Source organism: Melitaea cinxia, chromosome 3 (assembly GCF_905220565.1).
Source record: "Melitaea cinxia chromosome 3, ilMelCinx1.1, whole genome shotgun sequence".
Lineage (NCBI taxonomy): Eukaryota > Metazoa > Arthropoda > Insecta > Lepidoptera > Nymphalidae > Melitaea > Melitaea cinxia.
The window spans coordinates 20,158,770-20,182,333 of NC_059396.1; the positions used below are offsets into that span (position 1 = coordinate 20,158,770).

The 23,564-nt window shown below is 37.6% G+C and overlaps 1 protein-coding gene across 1 annotated transcript; it reads left to right on the forward strand.

Moving 5' to 3' along the window:
• Window positions 1–1,754: 1,754 nt before the first annotated feature.
• Window positions 1,755–20,374, forward strand: LOC123668483 (glutathione hydrolase 6-like; the record flags this gene model as incomplete). Its single annotated transcript, XM_045602216.1, has 8 exons — window positions 1,755–1,937; window positions 3,543–3,694; window positions 7,396–7,596; window positions 7,883–8,019; window positions 8,591–8,756; window positions 9,863–9,964; window positions 17,963–18,087; window positions 20,024–20,374. Coding segments are annotated over 8 exons (1,368 nt in total), but the record flags the coding sequence as incomplete, so codon positions are not given.
• Window positions 20,375–23,564: the final 3,190 nt, after the last annotated feature.

Sequence of the window (23,564 nt, forward strand, 5' to 3'; positions counted from 1 at the left end):
ATAAAGAAAGATACAATGCAAGATGTACAAAGGCGATCTTATCGCTAAATAGCGATTCCTTCCAGATAACCTTTGGGTACTGACACGATACAGTAGCAGCGGTTAGAAGTGTGCACAAATTAAGGAGGAAAAATCAATAATAAATAGATAAAAACTACGATATGATAGACTTACATAATTATTAAAAAAAGAAAAAAAAAAACATATAAATACTTAAATATTCTTATTTTTAACCGACTTCCAAAAAAGGAGGAGGTTCTCAATTCGACTGTATTTTTTTTATATGTTACTTAAGAACTTTTGACTGGGTGGAGCGATTTTGACAAATTTTCTTTTAACCAAAAGGTGGTGTGTGTCATTTGGTCCCATTTAAATTTATTTGATATCTAACAATAACTTTTCGAGTTATATCTAATAATGCGTTTTTACTTGACGCTTTTTTCGTCGATATACGTTGTATTATACCGCATAACTTTCTACTGGATATACCGATTTTGATAATTCTTTTTTTGTTGGAAAGGGGATATCCCAAGCTTAGTACTATGATAAGGAAACCAGGATCTGATGATGGAACCCCAGAGAAATCGAGGGAAACTCTTGAAAGTCCGCAATAACTTTTTACTGAGTGTACCGATTTTGATAATTCTTTTTTTTGTTAGAAAGGAAATATCTTTAGTTTGGTACCATGATAAGGAAACCAGGATCTGATGATGGAGTCCCAGAGAAATCGAGGGAAACTCTCGAAAAGCCGCATTACTTTTTACTGGGTGTACCAATTTTGATGATTTTTAATTTAATCGAAAGCCGATGTTTATAATGTGGTCACATTTAAATTTCATCAAGATCTGTGTTTGCTTGCAAACAAAAAAAAAACGACTTCAATTACATGGACGAGTAATAAACGTAGATCGACGCAAAAATAGTCAATTAACTACGCGTTATCAAAGATTACTCAAAAAGTAGTTATCAGATCTCGTAGGTCGACGAAAAAAGCGTCAAGTAAAAACGCATTATTAGATATAACTCGAAAAATAGTTGTTAGATCTCAAATAAATTTAAATGGGACCAATTGACGCACACCACCTTTCGATTAAAAAAAAAGTTGTCGAAATCGGTCTACCCGGTCAAAAGTTCTGATGTAACACACATAAAAAAAAATACAGTCGAATTGAGAACCTCCTCCTTTTTGGAAGTCGGTTAAAAATGTGAATAGTTATGAATCATTTGACCCTGTTTAACTATTTTTGTATTTAGTTATTTGTTTTATATTACATATCTAGTTACATAAAACACTAAATTACGTTTTAACAGCGCGATGAAAATTAAATTTAGGTAAGCGTCCTCGGATTGTTTCGTTTACCAAATGTACAAATCAATATGAAATCAATACTCTATCAACTATGTATTATAAATAGTGCGCTTATTTTGGTAATTCAATTGAATGACAGATCCCGCGTCATACTTACTTTAAATTTCATTTGCCTTAGAAACATTGCTTGATGGGATAACTTTAGCTTGTCAGAACATAGTGTTATTCTAACTCATAGAATCCGTAATCGTAAATGATAATGAAACAACGCGTATCTGCAATATAATCGATTTATAAAATTGAAAGCTCAGCCTGTCACTTCCTTCAATATATGGAAAGGTGCTAAACAACCGATTGCCTAAGCATTTTATATCTAACCGACTCACGCCACCACCTATTTCCGCTTTCCATTAGGGAAAGGTATGATCAGGCATAGGCCTATATACATGGAGTGGTAATCCTTCCAGGTATCGTGGAGCTCCGCGAGGATGTCCCGCTGAAGCCGGGCGGCGGGGCGGGCGCGCGGCTGTGCGCCGGCGGACCGCGCCTCATCCTCGCCGCCTTCGCGGTCCTCACCGCCGCCGTCACACTGGCTCTGCTCACCCAAATCTACTATGGAGACTATGAGGCTAGTATAGAACGTATATTACTAAGATTATTCCTGGCTGCCAACATTAGGAAGGTAAGCTAGCAAGATAATGTATCAGAGCGAGAAGCGGCTTTAGTGGGAATAGAATCCAGTGTCTGAAGTTCTAAAACATCACAATGTCAACCTCAAATTGCTATGACTACTGTCCCTTTCTTCCAATTGGTCGTTATATATTTACTCACAGCAAGATTCATTCATAATTAATCATTTCAAAGTGACATCTACCGAGATGTAAATCATAATAATCATTGGATCAGCGTGATGGAGCTCTGATCCTTCTCCTACTTGGGGAAAGAGGCCTATGCCCAGCAATGGGATATTATAGGCTGAAGCGTTAGTAAAAGTATGATGAAAATGCTTTATGAACTCGTCTGTCTGTACAGACTATTTGCACTTACATGGTAATGTAAGCTAACCGTCCACCACTAAATACTAAATAGTGTTTATTGCTGTGTTTTATCTCTAACGGGTGCTTTAAAAAGTAGGTCATTTGAACATATGCTTGCAACATATCGGAGTCGAGGAGTTGTATGAGACCCGCGACAAACAACAACAGCTTTGGTGTAGGTACCTAAATTCCGGCGGTGTGCGTGTTCGATACCCGCTCGGGATGGATATATTTGTATTTGCATAAATACTTCTTTCCGGTTTTGATGCCTGTTCTTGTGGGTCTCCCTACCGTGCGTCGAAGAGCACGTAAAGCTCCGGTCTCGGTTGTTATCATACCTGACGATCGTTATTCATAGTAGGGAATATATCCGCCAACCCGCAGAGTAGCAGCGTCGTGAAATTAGCTCCAATCCCTCTCCTACATGGAAAACGAGGCCTATACCATGTGGCGAGATATTACAGACTTAATCGGACCTCGCTTACACTCTCGCTATGCAGATGGTGGGAGATTTGGGGCAAGAGCAGCTGTATTGGTTCAGCGTTGTTTTTTTTATGTCACTAGGTCGGCAAACAAGCGTACGGCTCACCTGATGGTAAGCGATTACCGTAGCTTATAGACGCCTGCAACACCAGAAGCATCGTAAGCGCATTACCGACCCAATCCCCAATCCCCCCAGGAGCTCTGGTCACTTTACACCAACAGGAACACAATACTGCTTGAAAGCAGTATTATTTAGCTGTGATCTTCTGTAAGGTCGAGGTACTACCCCAGTCGGGCTGCTCCATCTTGTCCATATGCTCTATATCCTCCATATTTGTCTCCATTTAAATATAATAATGTGCTGTGTGGCTACGGCACTAAAGAATTTAGCCACGCCCTCTCTTCCCGTGGGTGTCGTAAGAGGCGACTAAGGGATAACAAGGTTTCACAACCACCTTGGAACTTAAGAAGCCGACCGATGGCGGGATAACCATCCAACTGCTGGCTTTGAAATACACAGGCCGAAGACGGGCAGCAGCGTCTTTGGTGCGACAAAGCCAGTACTGCGGTCACCAACCCGCCTGCCCAGCGTGGTGACTATAGGCAAAACACATGAGTTCACGTTATTTTTGGCGTAAACTTGTGGAGGCCTATGTCCAGCAGTGGACTGTATAGGCTGTAATGATGAAATATAATAAACTCAAGTGACACAGGTGGTCCCGCACGGCTCGGTGTCGTCGTCGGCGGCGGCGTGCTCGCGCGCGGGCACGGCGGTCCTGCGGGCGGGTGGGCGCGCCTCCGACGCCGCCGCCGCCGCCGCACTCTGCCTCGCCGTCCTCGCCCCGCACCGGACTTCACTCGATGCGTAAGTCTCATTACTTTCAGGGCCTGCTTCCACCAGTTGTGGATAACGCCATTCGACATTAAAAAAAAAAAAAAAAAAAAAAAAAAACGCCATGTGACAGATGACGATATTCAATAAATAAATACCTACACAATACACACACGGTCGTCTATTCCTAAAGTAAGCAATGCTTGTGTAAGGTAACAGCCGACTAGTATACCTATAGCTATACATTTTTTTTTTCGATAAACATACTTATAAATAATACATATTCAAATATATAGATAAATATTTATATTACACCTAGAATCGGGGTGGGAATCGAACCCACAACCCCGGAGCATAAAGCAGGGTCACAAACTGCGCCAATGGGCTGGTCGAAAAGTTTGCTATGCTTTATTCTTTTACACCATATAGAATTCCACTGTGTTTATGATATATTCGCAAATATGTAACTGAAACTTGTACTTTATGAATTGGGGTGAAACAGGTTCTAATGGCCTATTCTACCCCTTGCTGTTAAAGTTTAACTGTAACTAATTTGTAGGATAATCTTTTTCCACAGGCCCTTACTAGCTTACCCGTCGAATTTTATACTCCTTTATTTTTTTCGTGAATAAGTCGATTGTTTCTTTTATTTGATTAGTCCGTTGGCGCAGCTTGTAATGACTCTTCTTTCTGTTCCGAGGGTCGTAGGTTCGTTCCGCTTGAGTCTGGGTGTATTATTCATATTATTTATAAATTTAAAATTTCTATGTATATTTGGTTTTTCCTTTCTGGGTTATGGTATACGCATGTATAATAAAATCCCACAAACAAATTTGAAATTGTCTCAACATACATTTAAAGTTTTATTTAAAAAAAAAACTATAGATAAAGCTTATTACTCGGTGCAGGATTACATAGTTGATAAAGATGTGCGGACTTAGTGACGCTGTATTCTATGCAACATGTTACTAATTTGTACTAAAACACAGTTTATATATTATTTTTCAAAAGAGTAACTGCGGAGTTTCTTGCCGATTCTTCTCTGCAGAATCTACATTCCGAATCGGTGGTAGCTCTACTTTTACAAATATAATAATTTATTTTTAAAGTTTTAATTTGTAAAATGACGATTCGAAAGTGCTCTTGGGGCCTATTTGAATAAAGCTGTTTTTGCTGAGTGATTTTTGAAAGTAAAGTTAAAAAGAAGTCGAGTAGGCGTTAGTTACATTACCCAGGGTCACCCCTGATACCTAGTTTCTCAATAAATTTAAATCAATTTACGGAATTAAATAGAAATCTCATTCGCTATTACTGTTTTTTATTAACCGACTTCCAAAAAAGGAGGAGGTTCTCAATTCGACTGTATTTTTTTTTTTTTTTTTTATGTATGTTACATCAGAACTTTTGACTGGGTGGAGCGATTTCGACAAATTTTCTTTTAATCGAAAGGTGGTGTGTGCCAATTGGTCCCATTTAAATTTATTTGAGATCTAACAACTACTTTTCGAGCTATATCTAATAATGCGTTTTTACTTGACGCTTTTTTCGTCGACCTGCGTTGTATTATACCGCATAACTTTCTACTGGATGTACCGATTTGAATAATTCTTTTTTTGTTAGAAAGGGGATATACTTAGTTTAGTACCATGTTATGGAAACCAGGATCTGATGATGGGATCCCAGAGAAATCGAGGGAAACTCTTAAAAATCCGCAATAACTTTTTACTGGGTATACAGATTTTGATAATTCTTTTTTTTTTTGGAAAGGGGATATCCCTAGTTTGGTACTATGATAAGGAAACCAGGATCTGATGATAGAATCTCAGAGAAATCGAGGGAAACTCTCGAAAATCCGCAATAACTTTTTACTGGGTGTACCGATTTTAATAATTTTTAATTTAATCGAAAGCTGATGTTTGTCATGTGGTCACATATAAATTTCATTGAGATCTGATAACTACTTTTTGAGTAATCTTTGATAACGCGCAGTTACTTGAGTATTTTTTCGTCGATCTACGTTGTATTACTCGTCGATGTAATTGAAGTCGGTTTTTTTTCGTTTGTGAGCAAACACAATTATACGATTTTATACTGTAGAAATACAATTGTGAATTTAATGTAATAATAATTATTGTGTTTAAGGAGTAAGTAACTAGGGTTTGTTATCGTGTATATGGTGTCCAAATCAATCTTTTTCTATGTCCGTGTAATATAATACAATTTCAGAACTATATTAAAGTCTGATAATGTTACATTTGTTTTGTATTTTCAAGACGATAATTTTGTTTCAATACCTAATATTAATAATAACATTACTTTACAACGCCATCTTTGTTCTTTTTATAGAACTACGTAAACATTGTCTCCAGCAAAATTTTAGGAAAATTTATTTTCGTACTAAATTAATAAACTTTGATTCATTAGCTGAAATGAGTTACTATAGTTATTTTTATTGAGCTTTCAGAAGACAAAAATTAAATAAAACGAAATTGTTAGGTACTATTTTATATTCTCCATTCCTAATAGTCCTAAATAGTTTTGGCATTTGCCGCTAGAGGATGCTATCACGCAATCATTAAAATTATTGTAATCAAAATTGTTTCTATTAACTTTGAGTAATAATTAACTGTAACCACAAACTGTAATTAAATTATAAGTTTCTAATAAAAATTAACACAATCTTTAAAACAACAAAACTCTGGATACCTACAATTTCAAATGATAGAGCGCTGCATATGCATTAGTGATTAGAACCAGTCGACATAACACAAAGTAGCGGGCTATAAATCGGTATCACGAGCCATTGAGCAATTCCATCGTCGGCCGAGAGCCGGCGCGCCTGAGTCAGCGCCAGCGAAGCCGGAGCGCGCGTCTATCATATAAAATCCCATCGCTGGCTCATCGCCCCTAAATATCCACATCGCTTCACTGTTATAACTTCCTTTAATGATTTTTGTCTCGTCCTTTTTGGTCTGTAAATGACGATAAAAGTTTTAATCGAAAACGTGTATCGGAAGAAAGGAAATACAATTCGAATATGAATCTAATATTACGAGCTGTGTCTCGCGTTTTCGATCGCATAGTTTCTGATCCCGTGGAAATGTCGGGATAAAAACTTTGTGTTATTTTAGAGTTATCTAACTATCTAGCTATCTATGTACTAAGTTTCATTAAAATCGGTTAAGTAGTTTTTGCGTGAAAGAATAACAAACATATTATACATATAGGTACGTACATCCATCCTCACACTTTTGCATTTTTTTGAACTAATATTATAAAGTTTTATAGTTTGTTTATTTAAACGCGCTAATCTCAAAAACTACTTGTTCAAATTGATAGTCTTGTGTTGAATAATCCATTTATCGCGGAAGGCTATTGGCTACTTTTTCCGCGTGGCACTGCTTTAGCAGGATCTTACCTCCTTCAAAAAATTAGTACCTCAGTTGTAGACATACACAATAGATGGCGCTAGTGGCTAATTTTAATAAATATATTAACACAAACAAAATTGGAAAAAAAGCGACAATTTTAACTTTGCAATGTTTGAAGATCATGTTTTCAATTTATTTCGCTTAGTAGTCACTTTCTCTGTTCTTACATAATGCTGTCCAATAAATAAAATGAGTTTAAATTCTTATATAACCAGGCAATTACAATTTCTTAAACAACAAAAATCGTTATTTGAAGTTGCTGTGGTTGTTTTTACTGTAATTTGTTTTCGAATTATTTTCCAGGAGTGGATCGCTAGTGTACTGGGAGTACAGATTGTCGCGCACCCAGCTGCCGACGGTGGTTGAGTGGGGGGGCGTGGAAGAGGTCGCAGTGAATACAAGCGTTCGTCCACCGCGTCTACTGGTGGCTCTTGCCGCGCTGCATGAGAAGCTTGGCGTTCTGTCCTGGGCGCAGGTGTTGCAGCCGGCGATTGACATCGCTAGGTAGTAAGCTACTTGTAACAATATTAAATTAAAGTAAAAAAGTTCTTGAAAATAAGCTTTTTATTTTAATGAATGCACTAAAAAGGCCTATGTCCAGCAGTAGACTGCGATAGGCTGAAGTGATGATGACGATGACGATGATGATGAAAAATAATTAAAAAAAAGTTTTCAAGTTTATTTTATTCTTTGTAGCGAATTTAAAATAAAACCTTAATTTTTTGTGAATTTTATTTGTACTTATTATTAAAAGTAGATTGAACGCCAACATAAGGATAACTATTTCCAGAGAAGGATTCCCGGTATCAGATAGTCTAGCGTTAGAAGCGCAGTCGCGAGGCATCGAAGGCTACGCGCCCGCCGCACTGCGCACCGAGCCTGCAATCGCTGACTACCTGGAATCTCTACAGCAAAATACTACGACAGGTATTAACTATGTTTGTACTATGAATATATTATGTTTTAAATTTTGTTAATGTTGATCTCTTGTTTATTAGCAAAGGGTATGAAACTTTACAGAAGTAGACTATGTTAATTCGCGTTTCTTTACAACATTACAGACATTTAGAGAATGTTTTCTTATGCTAGCCAATGAGTTTGTGAATGGGGGACATCCAATCCTATTCAAATTCTATTTTTTGACACTGAGTTAATTCTAAAAGGATAATAATGAATTCCATCAGATCCTGCTCAAAATATGGAACAGTCCGACTGAGGTAGTACCTCGACCTAACAGAGGATCACAGCTAAATAATATTCTTTTCAAGCAGTTTTGTGTTCTTGTTGGTGAGTAAGGTGACCAGAGCTCCTGGGGGAATTGGTCAGTGTAGCAGATGTCTATAAGCTATGGTAATCTCTTTTATTTAGCTGTGATCTTCTGTAAGGTCGAGGTACTTCCCCAGTCGGGCTGCTCGATATTTTGAGCAAGAAATTCCTGCTGTGCCATACCTCAATTAATATTATATAGGTATAACTGAAAACAAAATGGTTCTTCCAGAGTTATGTGCAGTGTGGCCGTGCGACGCGGTGCGTTGGCGGTCAGCGAGCGCGGCGCCGGCGGGGCGCTGGCGCGTGTGGGCGGCGGGCGCGGGGGGGGCGGCGGCGGCGCGCGCACTGGGGGCGCTCGCCGACCCCCCCGCCGCGCCCGGCACTGCTCTCACGCGGTACACGCTTACAGACAAACTACCGACTACTTCTTTGAAGAAAAACTTTAGCCACGCTTGACTTGACTAGTAAGCTGGTGAATGCGTGACGAGAGCGTTACGAAAAGTGTGATCGGGCGAGGCGAACGGAGCAAGAGAGTTGTATCTCTACAAGCACATATTTTATTTCTCTCTTTCTATCATAGTCAATAACGTTTCGTATATATTTAAGACGGTGCAGGCCCATTAAACGCTTTTTTTTGGCAAACAAATGTACGACTCCCTTGATGGCAAGCGGATACCGTATTCTATAGATGCGACGCTCTCAGTGTTGCCGACTTTCCAGTCCTGGGAAGCTCCTGGAAGTGTAGTTGCAGCTGTGAACCTCTGTGAGGTTAATATAGTTAACCAGTTGGATTGTTCCAAATATTGTGTAAATTATTTGCAGTTTTGCCTTTGTCTCAATAAAATCCATACACTTTCAGACAAAAAGGATCATTTTTCTACTGACTAAAAACTTCTCCTCCTGTTTATTGGTCGTACTTGTCAAAGACTCTGAAGGAATTTCAATATGTCTTTATTGATTAAAGAAAACTAATAAACTTTTAAAAAATAATAAAATTTGGCGTAACTATTATTATATTATATATATATTTTTTTTTTTGTTGAAAATACTTTCATCATTTCATTTCAGCCTATCACAGTCCACTGCTGGACATAGGCCTCCACAAGTTCGCGCCAAAAATGGCGTGAACTCATGTGTTTTGCCCATAGTCACCATGCTGGGCAGGCGGGTTGGTGACCGCAGTACTGACTTTGTCGCACCGAAGACGCTGCTGCCCGTCTTCGTCCTGTGTATTTCGAAGCCAGCAGTTGGATGGTTATCCCGCCATCGGTCGGCTTTTTGAGTTCCAAGGTTGTAGTGAAACTGTGTTATACCCTAGTCGCCTCTTACGACCCCCACGGGAAGAGAGAGGGTGGTTATATTCTTCATCACCGTAACCACACAGCAAACACTTTATCCCGTGCTAAAAAGCGGAACGATCGTGAAACATCACCACATCGATTGTATACGATGTGATCGCTATGATCAAATAACCTAATCATCGTCAAATCCTCGTTTACAGAGTAATAGCCAGCCTGCAGGCGGCGGGGCGGGCGGCGGGGCGGGGCGCGGCGGCGGGGCTGGCCGTCGTCGACTCGCAGGACACCTACGCGGCTCTCGTCACGTCAGTGTCACGCTTACATATTTGACATCCTTCCTATTCCTAACGTCGTATCGTATCGTTCCTCTGATCCCTAATCATTGGTTAATATCTCTTAATAATAATAATAATAATCGTTTATTCACACTCACATACATACATCGATACACATACAACTTAAAGACTAGACAAAAAAAAATTACAAGATAATTGCTCCATTGAACTATAACCGTGTAGTTGTTAGAATTAATTAATTTGGAAACAATGTACATACTACGCAACTAAAATAAAACACAATAATTTTACAAAAAAAATTATTAATTTAAAAAGAAAAAAATATATATTAATAATAGGTAAATACCAACATAAAAACAATAATAATAATTTTTTAAAAAAATGTATAAACAAAATGAAAAACAAGAAAAGAAAAAAACGAAAAAAAAAAAACTTCACATCTCCGTACAGAAAAAATAGGTAAAAAAACTTTTTAAGTTAAACGGTTTTATGTTAAACATACATTGCAATGTTTAAGATATATGTACTAAAAACCAAAAAATAATAAAATAGATACAGTCGTGGGAATTATAAACATATGCATAGACTAGACTAAAATAAAACCGTGGGGCACGTCAATTGTCTACAACTCTACAATCGTTGATTAAAATGTTTGTTTTGTAATGTTACACTATAATTAGGCAGTTGTTCAACCGACAAAGATGGACGTGTGATAAGTAGGGCTAGAATGTGGAAACAAGCTAGCAAGCTCGATTATAAGCGAGTTTTAGGGTTTCATAGTGGTGAGCGAGTAGTACTTTTATCATATGTTTTGTCGATTAAAGACAAACTACGAGCAGTGAAACGATTCCTCGCCAGCCAGCAGTGTCAATGTCCAACGATAAACTAGTTGAAACATCTCTTTTATTTACATGGAGTGTATAACTATTGGAATTTCCATGAGCAAGAAAATAGTAAGTAATTTCCTCACCGTCTGCGGGCCAACTGCCTATTTTAACGACGAATTAAACGATTCTTCTATCGCACATTAAGTCGATAATTTGTAGACAATTGACGTGCCCCACGGTTTTATTTTAGTCTAGTCTATGCATATGTTTATAATTCCCACGACTGTATCTATTTTATTATTTTTTGGTTTTTAGTACATTTATCTTAAACATTGCAATGTATGTTTAACATAAAACCGTTTAACTTAAAAAGTTTTTTTACCTATTTTTATTTTCTAGTTTTTAGTTTTTATTTCGCATTCTGTTTAATTCATTTAGTGCTTCATTATTGCAAGGCCCATCTTAAATATTGAGGTTGTATAGTGCACTGTATTCTTCTTGTCAAGCCCTTTTATTTGATACCCATATTGGTGGGATTGATAAAAAATTGTTATCAGACATTTGGTAGCGGCGGCCAGCTTAGATTTCAATTTTGCATAGTAAATTGTATTCTACTTGTTGAGACCTTTCATTTGATACCCATGTTGATGGGATTTTATATTATATCAAAATTTATATGTTCGTTCTATTTTTTATCTAAAATCAAAATATAATCTAAGTTTAGAAGTATAATAAATACTATACATATAAAAACAATAATTATTTAATCCTTGCTATACCCCTTATTTTAATACCTACCCGATACGATTAATTTGGGATCCTTTAATTTTGAAGATGTAAATTATATACATATATTCTTGTTTCCCATTTCGTATTTTCAGTAGGTATTCCCCCTTTTGGGCTTCAACGCGGTCGGTAAATAATATTTTACTAATTCCCTTTAACCCTTAGAAATATCAAACTCAATCTCTTATGTGTATACAAAACAACAGACGTAGGTATTTATTAATAATAATGTATTAACAACCAGATTTTTTAGTTCACAAAAGTTATGTCTTCTTTTTGTATGCGTCGTGGAACTCTTAATAGTTCATCATGTCTTGTCATTTATTTTCTTGTACCTATTTTTCTAACATATTAAACAAATATATAATAGCTTTAATAAATATTAAGATTATGATATTACTATTTCTTATTGTAGTTATTACTACAGCACAATTTCAAGTTCTTCTAAAAATCTTTAAATACACTATATCCTACAAATTATGAAGTGAATTTTAAAAGTATAAAATGCAAACGGAAAATATAAATATATTTAACATCTTGTATTTGCTTCAATATATATTTAAGTTTTTGCTTTAAAAATATTTTTGTATTAATTCTTATTAATTATCTTATTAAACTAAATGATACATGTCGTTTGTCTTATACTTCACAGATAAAAAAAGCCGATGTAACTTAAAATAACAAAATGTTTGACATGAACTGTGTTCAAATGATTACTATGTGATAAACAAGATGGAAGTTATATAAAATGTTATAAAATTACAAAATGGCCACTTTAATTTATTGTCATATTATGACACTTCTGAGTCATTGTTGAAAAATGACGGTAAAGTGACTCAACTTCGCTTCGTTAGATGAATTCACAACTGTATGGCATAACACTTCTTCATGCTTCAGAGATCTTGTTAAGTGCCGTACTTCTTGTAAATAGCAATCTCGTCACTTACAAGATATACTCTTATATATGAGTCCAGAGGGTGGGGCCACTAGATATCTGTCCGATAACTGGTTGGAACCGCTACGGGTAAGCGACCCCGGACTGCTCTAGCTGCTAGTGTCACACACCCCTTCCCGTGATCCGTGGCACTGGTATCCGTAACCCCAGATCCTTCTCTCCCATAAATCCTTCTCACCTATCCTTCTTCTTAGCTCGAATTCCCAAGGAGGGTTGATGTCAGGCAGGCGGCCGGTCGTAAAATATACATGCCAAATCATTATGTGACAACATGAGTTTGGGAATTAAAGTATGCGATAATGTTAGGGCGTACCCCGCAGGCGACGCGCAGATGCAGCACCCGGCGTCTGTGGGAAATGGACAAGGGTTGCTGCACCAGGGACGGGGGCAGCGTAAGAGGCGAGTCCAGGAGGTGAACTTGAGGATTGCGAGTTGGAATGTGGGTACGATGACTGGGAGAGGACGAGAGCTAGCAGATGTTTTGGAAAGGAGACGGATAAATATAGCATGCTTGCAGGAGACGAAGTGGAAGGGACAGAGAGCAAGAGAAATTGGGGCGGGTTATAAGTTTTATTATTGCGGCTGCGATGGGAAAAGAAATGGCGTAGGTATAGTGTTAGATAGAGAGCTGAAGAACAAGGTGACGGATGTGAATAGAGTGAATGATAGAGTTATTGTAGTAAGACTGTTGATGGAAGACTCGGTTTTAAATGTAGTTAGTGTGTATGCGCCGCAAACTGGATGCGATGACAGTATGAAAGAAAGGTTTTGGGAGGATTTTGATGCGGTTATAATGAGAATACCAGAATGTGAGGAAATATACATTGGAGGAGATTTTAATGGACATGTAGGAAGGATGAATGACGGGTATGAAAGAGTACATGGGGGCCGAGGTCACGGAGTCAGGAACCGAGACGGTGAAGCTCTACTGGAAGCAGCCTTGGCCTTTGACTTAGCAATAGCCAACACATTCTACCGAAAACGGGAACAACACCTTGTCACATACCGTAGTGGTCTACACTCTACCCAAATTGACTACATTCTTTTAAGAAGAAACAGGCTAAAATCGGCCAAGGACTGCAAGGTAATACCGAGTGAGAGTCTTGTCTCCCAGCATAGGCTACTGCTCCTGGATTTAACTCTGAGAGTTCAGAGTTTAAATAAGAGCCCGAAGCCCCCAGTTAGAACGAAATGGTACAGACTGGATGATAGGAAGATGGCTGTAGAATTCCGGGAAAGAGTGATTGGTAAACTGATAGAGATGGGAGATATGGTGGGGATGGGAGTAAACGGGTGCTGGAGTGAGATGGCAGCGTGGGTGCGAAGTGTAGCAAGGGATGTCCTAGGGGAAACGAAAGGGAAAAGAAAGATAGAGAGGGATACATGGTGGTGGAATGAGGAAGTACAGACGATTTTGAAAGAAAAGAAGAATGCTTTCAAAGAATGGAAAAGAGTGGAAGATGGAAATGACAGAGAAAAGAAAATAAAAAGATTAGAATATCAAAATAGTAAAAAGAAGGCTAAGAAAGCAGTCGCAATCGCAAGGGCCAAGGTTCAAGATAAGTTGTATGATTCTTTAGAGAGCCCACAAGGTCAAAAAAATCTTTTTAGAATAGCGAGAGAGAGAGAGATGAATGCAAGAGATGTAAACCATATGAAATGTATAAAAGACGAAGCGGGGAAGATCTTGACGGACAATGAGGAAATAAAAGAACGCTGGAAGAGATACTTTAATAACTTGATGAACGAAGAAAATGAATGGAGCGGAGTGTTAGAAAATGTACGAAGTAATGAAGGAATGGTGAAAGAGGTAAGTATAGAGGAAGTGAAGATGGCAGTGCAGAGTATGAAGAATGGAAAAGCAGTTGGGCCAGATGGTATACCAGCGGAAGTGTGGAAGTTTTTGAATGCGGATGGATGGAAGTGGCTGACTTTATTTTTCAATAAGTTGCTGCAAGAAGAGGTTATACCCGAGGAATGGTGCTACAGTTCACTGGTGCCCATTTTTAAAAATAAAGGTGACATACAGGACTGCAGCAGCTATCGGGGAATAAAGCTCATGTCACATAGCATGAAGATATGGGAGAAAGTGATAGAGCGACGAATGAGAGAAGAATGTGAGGTCACACAGAACCAATTTGGATTTATGCCGGGCCGGGGAACTACGGACGCCATATTTGCACTCCGCCAACTCTGCGAAAAATATCGACTCGCACAAAAAGACTTGCATATGGTGTTCGTGGATCTGGAAAAGGCATACGATAGGGTCCCCCGTAAGGTTCTGTGGTGGGCTATGAAAAGGAAAGGAGTGCCAGAGAAGTATGTACGACTTGTTCAGGCGATGTATGATAGAGCTAGCACCCACGTCCGGTCCGAAGCCGGGGTAACTGACAAGTTCAGTGTGGCTGTAGGTTTGCACCAGGGGTCGGCTTTAAGCCCGTATCTATTCCTCCTGGTAATGGATGTTCTAACATCAGACATACAGGAGGAAGCACCCTGGTGTATGCTGTTTGCTGACGACGTTGTTCTTGTCGGAGATAATGTCCTTGAGGTACAGAGCAGACTGGGAAAATGGCAGGAAAGACTGGAGGGCGCGGGATTGAGGATAAGTAGGTCTAAAACCGAGCACTTGTTCTGCGATTTCAGCGGTTCGTCCAGTTTTTCCCATATTGCCTTGGATGGTGTATCCCTACCAGTCTGCTCCGACTTCCGCTACCTTGGGTCATTAATACAAAATGACGGCAACATAGACCGTGACGTGAAAAATAGAATAAATGCGGGATGGATGAAATGGCGACAGGTCTCTGGAACAGCTTGTGATCCACGAATGCCCCTTAAACTTAAGGGGAAAATCTATAAAACGATCATAAGACCTGTCGTAATGTATGGATCAGAATGTTGGGCAACAAAAGTGACGGATGAAAGAAGAGTGCACGCAGCCGAGATGAAAATGCTAAGATGGATGTGTGGAGTAACGAGGAAAGATCGGATTAGAAATGAGTATATAAGGGGAAGTTTGAAAGTAGCACCTGTGACAGAGAAAATAAGGAGCAATAGGTTAGCGTGGTATGGGCATGTAATGAGGAGGGATGACCGCTATGTCGGTAAAAGAATGTTAGGGATGAATGTCGAAGGACGAAGAGCGATCGGCAGACCGAAAAAGCGATGGATGGATTGTGTGAGTGAGGATATGAGAAAGAAAGGAGTAAGCACTGAAGTGACGAATAATAGAGAGGAATGGAAGAGAAAAACATGTTGTGCCGACCCTACATAAGTGGGATAAGGGCAGGAAGATGATGATGTTGATGGGATTGATAAAACCTAAGTTATCCGCCATTTTGTAGAGGCCGCCATCTTGGATTTTAATTTTATATAGTACATTGATTATACTGGTTGAGCACTTTCATTTGATACCCATATTGATGGGATCGATAAAACCTACGTTATCCGCCATTTTGTAGCGGCCGCCATCTTGTATTTCAATTTTTTATAGTATATTGTATTCTGCTTGTTGAGCCCTTTCATTTGATACCCATATTGATGGGATTGATAAAACCTACGTTATCCGCCATTTTGTAGCGGCCGCCATCTTGGATTTCAATTTTTTATAGTATATTGTATTCTGCTTGTTGATTCCTTTCATTTGATACCCATATTGATGGGATTAATAAAACATAAATTATCCGCCATTTTGTAGCGGCGGCCATCTTGAATTTATAATGATAATGAATAAACATAATTGTATTGTCACCAAAATCCAAAGTGTATACAAAATTTCAGATTAATCGGTTGACAGGAAGAGGGTGAAATTTGAATTACTAAATTTGACCCAAGAATAAATAATAAAAAATAAATAAAACAAACGGGGTGAGCTAAATAAAACCGTTTAAAAACGATCGGAACTTAATCCAATGCATCGTATCTATGATAATAAATGGCACCGACAGTTTCACGTGCTTACCGAGGCACGGTGAAAAGTTCCACAATGACATTTTTACACCCCGAACAAGATAGTACAATGTTTACAAATATTTGTACTAATGTACTCGAAATCGCATCCGAATTGCCAGTTGGCAATGGTCATCTAAAGCAACCGTTATGGTCACCGTTTACCATGAACTCGTGAACATCCAATTTTGTTACAAACAGTTTCCAATTTGTCTAAAACAATGTTCCACCAAGATTAATTGTAGGCCGTCATAATAACCTCTGCGGACACGTTAATGTGATCTCGACGATCGATAACGATACTTGGAACAACGAGGTGGCACACGAAACACTTAGACAATAATTTATAAAAATAAAAATACAAACAGGCAAATGGAGATATAGATTACGCTTAAAAGGTCACGAGTCTATCCCTCTGTTCAATACTATGACGAATTAATTATTTATGTATATCTTTTCATGCCAAAACCAGTAATTTTACAAAAAATTATCACATGAAATAATTATTTTCTTTTAAAGGCGTCATAATATAAAATAAAATTGTCACAAATTGAATCGTAAATGATTAGACGCTTGACCTGAAGATAAGAAGACCGTCCGTCATCTGTTTAACACGATATGAATCTTCTTCTCAGCGGTTACTGCTCGTCGACATGACGCAATGAAAATATAACAATATTGCTTTGTTTTGTATGATGAATGAGTTAATGTAATAACGGCCGACAGAAACAACTGTAGAATACACTTTTAAAAATATCTTATTATATTATAAAATAATTATAAAATATATCTATACATATAATAAAATGGTAGGAAAGTCAAAACTGTACATTGAATATTTTTTTAAAAGAATACTTGGGGTGTGATCTACAGTTGATACCGAAGCCAAAAATATGGTTTTAAGAATTTTTGTCTGTTTGTCTGTATGTATGTCCGGGATAAACTCAAAAAGTACTGCATGGATTTACTTCAAATTTGGCACGAATATTATTAAGAAGTCGGGTCAACATATAGGCTACATATTATCACGCTATCACCTACGGGAATCGAGCAGTGAACCTTTATTTCTTCAATGCATTCTGTAACAACGCGTTCTAACGACGCATATTTGAATGTTGTTGTTATTATGTTAATAACTATATGCTATAACTAGCTTCACACTATAAATAAAGACATTCTGTAGTATATTTAGTATCAGCATTGCACCCGCGCGAAGCCGGGGCGGGTCGCTAGTAGATTAATAATTTTCTGTATAGTCTTTCTGTATTCTGAAAAAAAAATGTAAAAAAATTAAAAAAATGTGGTCTCAAAGTAACTTTTCTAAGTCATTTTAAGACTGACAATTTCGATTTGCACTCGTGCTAAATAATTATATTGTATGAGATTATTATCCTATGAAATGAGTATTTCACTCGGCAGTGGAACATTTATGGATTGTTTTAGTTCAGTTCATAGATTTACAGCTTATATGACTGTGTAATTATTTTGCAGAGGTCTCTCGACGCCGTTTGGGTCTGAGGCCGGGGCACCCAGCTCGGGCAGCGCCTGGGTGCGAGACACACCCACCGCTCCGCTGGACCTCGCGCCAGCAATCATTACCGACGAGACCGTTTGCGGTATGTACCTTTAAATAAGTAGTTTAAACGAAATTATTACGAGTAAAATAAATATGATTGAACATAATAAGAAGTTCTTTTAGCTTAAGTATATTTAGACAATTTTTTGTGCTGTGTGGCTACGGCACTAAAGAATTTAGCCACCCCCTCTCTTCCCGTGGGTGTCGTAAGAGGCGACTAAGGGATAACAAGGTTCCACAACCACCTTGGAACTTAAGAAGCCGACCGATGGCGGGATAACCATCCTAATGCTGGCTTTGAAATACACAGGCCGAAGACGCCCTACGCCGAAGCAGCGTCTTCGGTGCGACAAAGCCAGTCCTGCGGTCACCAACCCGCCTGCCCAGCATGGTGACTATGGGCAAAACACGTGAGTTCACGTTATTTTTGGCGTAAACTTGTGGAGGCCTATGTCCAGCAGTGGACTGTATAGGCTGTAATGAATGATGATATTTAGACAGTATTTAATGTTATATACACAACATGCCAAATATTTCTTATAATATTATAAACAAAAATTATGGGAGTTTTTTTACCATGAAATATAGTAGATTTAGTTATCATTTTATGCAATAAAACGATTTTAAATATTTTCTTATTTGTGGCCCTTTTGTATTCAAGGAGCGATATAGTTTATTTTATTTGGATAGCTTACAGCTTATAACATCTATTACTAATCACTACATAGTATAAAACAAAACCGCTTTCTCTGTCCCTATGTATGCTTAAATCTTTAAAACTACGCAACGGATTTTGATGCGGTTTTTTTAATAGATTGATTGAAGAGGAAGGTTTATATGTATAGTACTTGCATAATATAGTAGAGATATACTGGTAGTTTTTGCAACCGTGGGAAGCCGGGGCGGGTCGCTAGTACAGTATAAAAAAATAGAGTGTATGCTTAAGACGGCATGGCAGAAGTGAAAACTTTATTGGCAATCGCAGTCAAGCAATAACGCATTGAGTCCCGAGTACACCCGATCGATCCTTTCACCGTTCAGCAGCGAAGAGCTGTCTGTATCTTTCTCGCTCGGGTACGCTCGGCGGTCCCGAGTTTACCCGATCGAACCTTTCACTTCAGAGCGTGACGGATCAGCTTAACTTACTGTGTAAAAAATCTGTGTGCAGTGCGCCAAAAGAAGCTTTCACTTCAAAACCAACAATCTAATAACAAAATTTATTGACATAACATAAAGTAACTAGCTGTGCACCGCGTTTTCACCCACGTATATTTAAAAAAATATATATACTAAAATATTATAACAATCTATAGTCTTCCTCGGTAAATAGATACAACACAAAAATATTTTTTCAATTCGAACCAGTTGTTCCTGAGTTTAGCGCGTTCAACAAAATAAACAAACAAGCATACACTTCCCTCTTTTATTTTATTTTATTTATTAAATTTTATTGCACACACAAAAATAAAGATACATTTCAGAACGATTAGATACAAAAACAAGTAATGCATGCAAAGGGGCCTTATCGCTTATAGCGATCTCTTCCAGGCAACCCTTAATAAAAGTAGTATATGAAAAATATGTCGGTTATTAATTTACTGTGTGGCTTCAGTACTGTACTGTGTGGCTACTGTACTAAAGAATATAGCCACTCCTTCTCTTCCCATGGGTGTCGTAAGAGGCGACTAAGGGATAACACAGTTCCGCTACCACCTTGGAACTTAAAAAGCCGACCGGTGGTGGGATAACCATCCAACTGCTAGCTTTGAAATACACAGGCCGAAGACGGGCAGCAGCGTCTTCGGCGCGACAAAGCCAGCCCTGCGGTCACGAACCCGCCTGCCCAGCGTGGTGACTATGGGTAAAACGCATAAGTTCACGTTATTTTTGGCGTAAACTCGTGGAGGCCTATGTCCAGCAGTGGACTGTATAGGCTGTAATGATTGAATTAAATCAATTAATATGATTATGATTAGGCACTCGCTACGTGATGGGCGCGGAGTCAGCCGCAGCGCTGGCCGAGGGCGCGACGAACGCCTTGCTGGCGGGGAGCGCGGGCGCGGTGGACGCGGTGGAGCTCGCCCGCGTGCTCGTGCTGCCCGACGGCTCGCTGGCGCTGGAGCCCGGGCGTACCGCCCCCGAGCTCCCCGGCCTCGCCCCGCTCCCCACCCTCAACGCCTCCACGCCCCTGCCCGCGCTCAACTTCGTCCAGCAGATAGGCGACGCGTTGCTCTCGCACGCCGACAGCCGCGGCGGCGGGCTCGCGTCGCGCTTCTGATTTATTTATTGTTGTCTTTATATTTCGTTGTTAATAAATTATTGCTTTTAAATTGTTATATGGTATTTTTTATCACCCTTCTACACACAATAAGATATCTATGCCCAGCTGTGGGATGCTACAGGCTGAATCAATTTATAATTTTTTTATCATCAGCATATTTTCGCCTTCGTCGCCTGACGTGGTTTAGATGGAATGAGAAAAATATCTCATTTACAGTCATATTTGAAAAGGAATAATAAATGTTGGGATTCGTACATTGGTTAGAACAATGTTTTAGTTGCCAAATAAATCTTCAATCTACATTCCCAATCCGGCAACAGCTTCAAATATAGTGTAATAATAAAATAACTTACTTAAATATAATATAATAAATAACCTACTTACTTAAGCCTACTCGAATAATGTAAGTATATTTTAATTGAATTTCAATAAAATTTGAAAAAATAGTTCGCTTCAGCCTGTAATATCCCACAACTGGGCATAGGCCTCTTTCCCCATGTAGGAGAAGGATCAGAGCATAATCCACCACGCTGCTCCAATGCAGGTTGGCGGATATATTCTCTTCTATGAGTATCGATCGCTATCAGGTGTAAGGTCCGTTTTTTTGGAAGAGTCCTAATTGGTAAACAAATATGGCGTACTTATGACCACAGACAATTAGAGTATAGGGTGGCTTAGTGAAGTGACACAAAGAGCAAATGAATGAACAATATCAATAAGCCATAGACAAAGTAAAATTAATTTTACATCGAAATATTTAATGATACCATATTGCTGAAATTATTTCAAAAACTAATAATATATTAAATAATTTTGTTAATAATTAGTAAAGGTATAAAATTACGAAAAAAAAAAATCGAACATCTTTATATAAACAAATTTATATTTCTTAAATATAAATAACCTGTTAGAAATTAGTTGCTCTTTGACTAGAATAGATAATTAAAAAAATACGTACTGATTTTTTCATTACAATAGTAAAGTAAAATATTGAAATACAAAATAAAACGGCAATAAGAAATTTATTTACTTTATTTTCTAATAACTGTCCATACTTCCTAATGAATCGCAAGATTCTTCAGAGACGTGGATATTGAAACCTGGGGATTCTGATGCAGCATCCATGATTCCGTCAAGCTGCATCATTTTATCTTCTTATAATAAAGTCATAGTTACTACAAATCCAGCTCAGTGAGCGTTTCGTATCAACTGTCTGATAAAATGCTATAGCCGCCTATATCAAAGTATTGATAGCTTCACTTTTTGCCAATTTGATTCTGACTTTTGCTGCTCAAGGAGCCATCTCTTGGTAAGGTCACAAAATTTCGAGCGAGTTGCAGCAAATCTAATCATAAAAATCAATGAATTACGAATGACAGGGGTTTGTTTACCAAATAGGACTATTCCAAAACAACGGAATATACAGTAAAGTGACACAAAGAGCAAATGAATGAACAATATTAGTAAGACATAGACGAATATAAAATTCATTTTATGTTCAAATATTTAACGCTAGCATATTGCTAAAATTATTTCAAAACCTAATAATATATTGAATATTTTTGCTAAGAATTAGTAGAGGTACAGATTACGAAAAAAAAATATTAATCGAGCATCGAGCATAAAAGGCAACAAAGGGGACTGTCCATTTTGGCCCAGCGTGAACAGAATTCATACAAAAAAACAAATATACCAAAAATTTTCATATATTAAATCATGTTTATTCGTGAATTGCAGTTTTATCAATATAAACTGATGAAAAGTTTATTTAATAAGTATTTTAATTCATTAATTATATACTTCTAGTTTATTTTCGGTTGGTGATTTGATTACAACACGTTGCCAGTCTTAAACAAACAATTATTATTAACGAACAATCGATTTTAAAATATTTTTAAATCAATTATTTGTTAAAATCGATTAAAAGTATTGTTAAATCGAATTAATAAGATAAAGTCTAAAAAAAGTCTATAAAAGTGTATTTAGTAAAAAAACATTTAACTTTGGTGAAAAATAAACTATTTTAGAAACATTGTTATTGACTAAATAAAAAGCAAGCAATTAATTATATTAAATTCGATTATCGATTTAATCGATTTATTTGTTTATTGAAAATATTATTTATTATGGCAACCCTAAACTACAGACTTTTGCTTCATACATTCATTTGACTTCCATATTGCTTTCATACTTATATACTCTTTGTAGTGATATAGCAACCTACTGTAAGGTTTTCCATCAACCGAGAATTCATCACTACTGCGACGTAAAATACACAGTAGGCATATTCATAAGTAGGAAAGTATATTTTGTATTTATTTTATATGTAAACAATAAAGGTCAGGCAGAAAAGCCATAAAAAATATTATTGCAACTGCGTGGTTGGTCGACGGACAGTAGGTTGTTGTGCCCATGTCATGAAATTATTTGGTTTTTGGGCTGAAAAAGGTTTCAAGATTTTATAAATCTACCTGCCTAGTTTTTAGATAACATTCTGTTAACGTACGAATCCGATTAGTAAAACAAAAATAACAAAACAATGATTTTTTATTTCAGAAACCTTCTTGTAATTATCCACAAAAAAACAAAAATGAAACACCTGGATACAAAACTATCATTTTTCTAATTCATGCTTGTTAGTACTACTAACTTAATATATAATTATTATTCTCAGTGACTGTCCACTCGGGGCCGAAACCCCCATACAAAGTGGACAGTCCCCTATATATTTCGTTTATGTGATATGGTCGGTAAAAAAGATACCAAAAATAAAATTTACAACAAAATAAGGGGGCCGCCTGTGTCTAAAAAAAGTCGACCCTATTAATATTATTGTCACATTATTTGTATTTACTATGAATAAAAAACCTTGCGCCGGCGGCACGCTCTCTCTAACATCTAAAAAAAGGACTAATAACATTGTACTCCACGAAGCTCTCACTGGGTAATCCTAAGTCTCATTGTAAAGTCTCAAAATTTTTTCCTGTGAACTACAGTAAACGTTTATGCCGTTGCTATGTGGTATACTTTAATATTATATGGGATAGCATTAAAAATGTTCAGGATGAAATTGATATTCAGAAATATTCATAATATAAAATAAAACCTGTACAATGAACACTTTACCATAAATGATTGACATTTGCAATATTTTGTAAGCATTTTTTTTGTGCGCTCAAAATAAAAAAAAAGAAGAAAAAAAAAACAATTAATAACAAAATACAAATAAATAACAA